We start from the raw sequence: 6,876 nt of genomic DNA, 5'->3' as shown, positions 1-6,876 counted from the left end.
ACCAAAGTGGCTCTCACCCACCCCGCTTGCAGACACACACAGAGTGCAGAAGATGGCTGGACAGACAGTGACCCTTATACGTCCCGCAGGGCTCTTTTTGTAGCAGGTACTCATTTGCATATTAAGCGACACACCCCTAATGTAGCCAATCCTCCAAGAGCTTACAGTAGCCCCTGTAAGAAGAGCTCTGTAAGCTCTTGGAGGATTGGCTACATTAGGGATGTGTGGCCTAATATGCAAAGGAGTTCCTGCTACAAAAAGAGCCCTGCGTTCTTCCCCTTTCCCTCCATGCATCTCTTCTCCCCGCCCTTCTCCCCAATCAGGCGGAAGTGGAGTTCGGCTCCCTTGCAGATAATACTGTATGCTCCCTGCAACTGGAGAGGGTAGAGCAGAGGTGTCTCTCTTTATAGATATTTGTAAATATAATATTTATCATATCGCGTTGAAAAAATAAAAACTTAAAAAATAAAATGAAACACCATGCGCGTGTGTGTGTGTATGTCTGTGTGAGAGAGTCAGAGAGTGAGGGAGGGTCCATCCCAGCAGCGGAGGGGTTATCAGTCCCTGGCCATTTGACGCCAGGGGGTAGGAGGTGCTTCTCCTCGGCTCCAGGGCAGCGTGACCCCCCACCCTCACCCCAGCAAAACTCCCAGCACAAGTCCTCGCTCCACAGTTCGACACAAAGAAGCTGGCAGTAGGGTGTGCCCAGGGTGGGGGAGCTGGTTTATTTTCTGCCCCGCCAACCCAGATCCGGGGGGGGAGTTTCAAAGCAGCAGGCTCGGTCGTCCGTTCTGTCCATTCACTGAAAGAAAAACACAGAAAGCGTTCAAGGATGTTTTGCCTCTGCTCCCCTCTCTGGCAACATCACCACCACTCCGTCCCCCACGTTTCCCTCCACTGTCTGCTGTATTCTTTCAAGTTTCCTTTTCCACCTATCAGTTCGTTCCTTCCGCCCATTCATCCCCATCCTTATAGTAATTAAGACAGTTTCAGGTGGGTAGCTTTATCGGTCGGTGGAAGAACAGAGAGATTCGAGTCCGGTGGCACCACAGAAACCAACGAGATATTCGGGGTATGAACTTTCGAGTCAAAAGCTTCCTTTGTCAGATCAGAGAGCTTTGGCTCTTGAAAGCGCATACCCTGAAAATCTTGCTGGTCTCCAAGGTGCTAAATGGCGGGGGCCATGGCTCATGGGTAGAGCATGGGTTTGGCATGCAGAAAGTTCTAGGTTCAATTCCTGGGCTGGGTAGTAAGTGATGTGAAAGACCTCAGCATGAGACCCTGGAGAGCTGTTGCCAGTTTGAGTAGATGTTACTGACTTTGACGGACCAAGGGTCTGATTCAATAGAAGGCAGCGTCCATGTGTTCCCTGCGTATTGGACTTGAATCTAGATGTTACAGCATCTAAATAGTGCCTGCAAGTGCTCCCCAGTCGGAAGCAATGCTCCCTCTAAGCTGTGGAGTCTTGTGAGCAAAAATTCTACTTTGTGAGCGACTGGCATTAATGTTGTGAGCGAGCGATTTGGCTGCTGCATAAATTAGTTTGCTCTGGAGCCCTCCTCCCCGAGCTTAGACAAAAATGTGTGAGCCAGAGGCTAAACAACTGTGAGCTAGTTCACACTAACTCAGCTTACAGGGAACACTGGTCAGAAGTGATTCTACTAAAATGAACAGATCATGGCCACATAGTGAACTCATGACATAGGCGACATTTCAATGGGGGACTTCCTGATTCACACATCAACAGACCTTTCGCTTGTTTATTTGCACTGTTGTCCAGTTCTGTAATCGTGACCCAATGGCACTGATAACTGGACATCTCTGCTGTCTGATTCCTTAATATTCTGTAGTCCACCTCGAGTCTGAGTGAGAAAGGTGGGCTATCGTCATGTGGCACTGAGTGTAGTATAGCCAGGAGATCCTACATTGTCTGGCAGCCAGAAGTTCTAGCTCTTTTAGCATTATGCACCACTAGGTGGTGAGCTAGGCTTGTTTCTAAGGCAAGAGACGTTTCAGAGGTGGCTTGCCATGGCCTACCTCTGCGTCACAACCCTGGTATTCTTTGGAGGTCGCCCTTCCAAATACTACCTAAGGCCGGCCCCACTGAGCTTCCCAGATCTGACAAGATCGGGCTAGTCTGGGTTTTATATGAAGTCAATAACATAAAGAGGTAAAAGCGGCATACTTCAGTCTGCCTTTCTTTGTTACACCCTCTGAGGTGGTTAGGGCAAGATGGAGCAACTGGCCCAAGGTCACCCAGCAAGCTTTCAAGGCAGAGTGAGGATTCAAACCTGGGCCTCCCAGACCCTACACCCACACTTTAATCACTACTTTAAGCTGGCTCTCAGACATCATACCATCTTCATTCCTTTTGCCACCTTTATCCCTCCCCGCACCTCCCACATCCTAACCCCCGCTCCCCTGCTTCCAATCCCAAACAATACAACATCCGCAAGTGGACGTGTATTGGTGCAAAAGGAAAGAGTTCGGATGCGGGTGACGGCAGAGGAGGTGAAAGGGCTACGAACGTGTGCCGATGTAAGGGGAGGGAATGCCACTTGTCATGCTGAGAACAAGAAGGGTGCTGATGAAAGGGGAGGGGCGCAGATACCTGACTCGGTGGCTAAAATTCAGTGTCCACTACCTGGAACGCGGCGCTGCCTGTGAGAGAGGAGAGACTGTTCACCGCTCAGCCGCAGAGTATTACTACGAGGGCTGGACACTGTGTGGTTCGGGGGGGGGGCAGGGAGTCAGACGCGGTGTTTCCCCTTCTCAAAGGCATTTGGGAAAGAGAAGGAACGGCAGACAGAGGCGGCTCCTGGGTGATCTCCTCTGCCGAATTTGAGGAATATGTCACTTGCAAAGACGAGACAGCTTTAGCCAGGCCGAGTCCGAGACATTTTGCTGCCCGTACGAGAAGATCCAAATGCCATCCTCTTCACGTCAATTAAGACGGGGACTCAGTCCCCTCAGACATTTTCCTGTGCCTCGCTGTGATAAACTGGGAATTGTGCCCCACGAGATAGATTTCTTCATTTCCTGCTCATCACCTTGGCCTCGTTGCAGGGTAGGGCAGCTTCTGGCTTTGGGGACTTACGAGTAGGAAAAGTGAAAGATGATGGGCAAAAGGTTGGGGAGAAAGAGCCGGAGCAAAAGTAGTCAGGGCCTGCTTCCCAGTGGGCGGGGCAAATGGAAAGGTGGGCGGGACTGTTGATGAGGGGCAAGAGTTGCTCACCTGATTCAGGCAGGGAAGCTGATCTCAGCCCCGTCTCTTTCTGTAACTGAATCTCCTTTAGTGCAAATATTGATGTGGCTGCAAGAGGAGACGGAAAATAAGAAATAAATGGGACGCACGCCTTTTACTGGATGCACTAAGCTATAACGATTCTTGAGTGTGCAATTGAATAGTCACTAAAAAAATATCTCTGCCTCTTCCTCTATGCAGGGGAAACTCATCATATTCCTGACTCAAAGATATATATTTATAGTCCTAATCAGGATGTGAGTGGTTCACGTTTTAAAAGCCACATTCCCAGATATAGGTGTGGGATTAATTTTTCCCCCCAAGTGCTCCTCAAAAATTAATTTTAAAAACTCTCTTCCGGTTTTTCCAAATCCAGGCCATTCATGAATGTGTAAAAATATATTCCAGCTGGAGTCTGATCTCTACATTTCTCAATAAGTGTCATTACTCAGAATTTAACAGATTACATAATATACATAATTACTAGGGTGGCCAACTGTTCAGAGAATTTCCGGCTGCTTAAATTTAAAGCGTGAAAAGTTTATAAATACATCAACATATGACCAGCATCTTAACATATGGCCCCCTTTTGAGAGCGAGGGAGGTGACAGTAAGCTCTCTCCTTGTTTATTGATTTGTAAGTTATCCCCAATTGGCAGAAAGAAGCACCGCTTATACTGCGCTTTGCTTGTGGTGACGAAGCCTCAGACAGTGATTGGCTCAGTCGGTATGATACTACAGAACACTTACGAACATTCTAATCGTTCAGGGAACAACCCTCAGGAACAAAAGCAGTCCAACTTCTATGGGAAAGGATACTTGTCAGTCTGGCTGGGAATGAACATCCTCACAGTCCTGATGGAAGGAGGAGCTGTGTATGGACTGGGAGGCTGCTTGGGAGGCAACCCAAGAATGGTGGGAATATAACAGGCAACAATCCCAGAGGCAGAGTGACTGAATGAAATAGCAGAAAGTGGACGGTTATGCATGAACCTGAGCATACGTGTGTGGGGGGGAGCATGTACTAGAGATAGAGGTCTAAGGGAATGGCTGCAGAATGGGGGACTAAGGAGCCCAAGGGGCATATAGGGTTATCAGGTTGACTTCGAGGGGGCACTTCTAAGAGTTGTATGGAGAAGTGGTGCCTGCTGTTGATTCCATCATCTCTGCAGCATCGTGAGTTCAAAAATCTAAGGGAGTGGCTAGGGTGAACAAGTATGTGGAACGATGTGTTTGATTTCACACAGTGAGCAAATCATCTGACTGCCGGCTTCCATGGTTTAAGCTTTCTGCTCTCCATGTTACACCAGAAGCAAAAGATCTTCAAAAAACCCACTGACTGAAATCTGCCCGTGTCAATTTATCAACTGAGGATGGGTGGGGTCCCATGTGCAAAAACTGACAGATTATGGCTTGTCAGCAACACTGTGGTCCTTCATCACATTCGGGCAACGTGTCCACGCTCCCGGAGAACACGACATCGACTGCTGTAAATGCTACCCACCACCACTGGTCATGTTTCCATCCAAATACCCTTTTGATTGGCCCCCTCCCTCCCTCCTTTGCCTGCACGTACTGTCTGGGAGTTTGAGGACTCGCTCTCCTAGACTGTGGAAGAACAGGTGCCGCATGGCCTCGTCTGCAGAGATCCGCTTCCTGCCCTCAAACTGCATTGGAAGACGGGGGATAAGAGATGGAAAGAGAGAAAGAGAGAGAGAGATCAATCCCAAGCACTGGGTCAAGCTTAGAAGTGTTGGAAAAACTGGCAAAATAGTTAATATTCAGAGATTGCAATGGATCTTTGCTTCACTGGAGAGGAGGCACTTCCTTCTATGTAAAAGTCTTTATTTCTAAGGGATGGATTCACGGGAAATCTACAAAACAACAAAGACACCTAAGACTACATCTTTACACTTTGACCACACGGTCTACAACAATGGAGATTCTTCTTCTTCTTGACCCCTAGAAGGAAATCACCTGAATACATTAACCAATTCCAATAACCTTTATTGGCATACAAATACATTAACCAATGATTGTGAGTAAACAGACTTCAGTTTCACGGGCTTTGTTTCCATTGGCTCTATGCCAGGTCATATGACTACCCTGCCCAACTCACACCAGAAAGACTCCCACCACCAAAAGAGATTTAGGTGGGCAGCCGTGTTGGTCTGAAGCAGCTGAACAAAGTTTGAGTCCAGGGGCACCTTTAAGACCAACAAAGTTTAATTCAAGGTATAAGCTTTTGTGTGCACGCACACTTCCTCAGTTGGCCCTTCAGAAGAACTGGCTGGCCACTATGTGAGACAGGATGCTGGACAAGACAGACCACAGGTCTGATCCAGCAGGGTTCTACTGATGTTCTTATGAAGGCCTCAGCCTCTGCACCCTTGTTGTCGGACCTCCAGAGGAGCTGGTCGGCCACTGTGTGAGACAGGATGCTGGACTAGAGGGACCACTGGTCCGATCCAGCAGGGCTCTTCTGATGTCCCGTCCCCCCTCCCGCGCTCCCAAATCTTTAAAAACTAACATTTTATTGTCACATAAGCTTTTGAAGTCTGTGGCCCACTTTGCTGCATGCACCCATTCCTCAAGGCAGGTAGAAGAAGAAGAAGAGATTGGATTTATACCCCGCCCTTCACTTGGAGTCTCAGAGCGGCTTACAAACTCCTTTCCCTTCCCCTCCCCACAACAGACACCCTGTGAGGTGGGTGGGGCTGAGAGAACTCTGACACAAACTGCTCTTTTTCAAGGACAGCTGTGCCAGAACTTGTGACTCACCCAAGGTCACATCAGCAGGTGCAAGTGGAGGAGTGGGGAATCAAACCCGGTTCTCCCAGATTAGAGTCCGCGCACTTAACCACTACACCAAACTAGGGAGAGATCCCTAGCTATCTGTCTTGCCAGCCATTACAGGGAAGGCCTTCCCGCAGCTCAGGCTGGGAAGGAAACCATGGGACTGGATCCCAGAGAAGAGATGCCGCCGTCCCGTCCCCCCCGCTCCAGTGCTCACCTGCAGCAGCTTGCCTAGGAGGTCAGCCCCATCATTGTCCAGCCTGTAAGGTACCAGAGAGAAAAGGAGGGGGGGATCAGTCTAGGCATCCCTTCAGAGAAATCGAGGCTCTGCTTCCCAGGGCTTTGTGGGGCTGCGGCTGACCATCTTTATAGCACTCGTTGTGGGGAAAGGGGGAATTTAAGACCTGGGAAGGAGAGCATTGCAGAGCCTTTTGGCCTCTGTCTCTGCTCATCAGAAAGTCATCGAAGTGCATAACAGCAGATATCTTTGTGACCAGGGGGGCAGGCTGGCGGGAGCAGACCAAAAAAGCTCCTGCTGGCCTCAACCGGCTCCTAGCCAAACTGTGGAAAACAGGCCACTAGGAGGCCCACAAAACTGAAAGTGGATCTGTCCAGACCACGTGGCAGAGGTGGGACCCCAGTGGCTCCTGGATATCACCAGTTGCCAAAGTCTGTGTGTGTTTAGTTTAGTTTTTATTATAGTCCTTAGACCAGATATGCTTACAGAAGTCTGTGTGTGTATGTCAAGTGCAGTCAAGTCATGAATTACGTTAAAAATATCCTATCATTAACAGTCTTGCTCCAGAGAGGGGTGGGGAGAGGCAGAGGCAGAGAGA

General features: G+C 49.1%; 1 protein-coding gene across 1 annotated transcript in view; it reads right to left on the bottom strand.

Annotated features, from left to right (window-relative positions):
* Positions 1 to 230: 230 nt before the first annotated feature.
* CDK16 (cyclin-dependent kinase 16) overlaps positions 231 to 6,876 on the bottom strand; it is a 110,328-nt gene continuing 103,682 nt past the window's right edge. The window contains 4 exon segments of the mRNA XM_015417276.1: positions 231 to 802; positions 3,236 to 3,313; positions 4,821 to 4,911; positions 6,258 to 6,300. Of these exon segments, the coding sequence (XP_015272762.1) occupies positions 765 to 802; positions 3,236 to 3,313; positions 4,821 to 4,911; positions 6,258 to 6,300 (250 nt within the window). The 3' untranslated portion in view covers positions 231 to 764.

This window comes from Gekko japonicus, unplaced genomic scaffold (genome assembly GCF_001447785.1).
Source record: "Gekko japonicus isolate JY-2015 unplaced genomic scaffold, Gekko_japonicus_V1.1 scaffold1748, whole genome shotgun sequence".
NCBI lineage: Eukaryota > Metazoa > Chordata > Lepidosauria > Squamata > Gekkonidae > Gekko > Gekko japonicus.
Note: the sequence above shows the minus strand (reverse complement) of the source record. Positions and strands in the feature narration are given on the sequence as shown.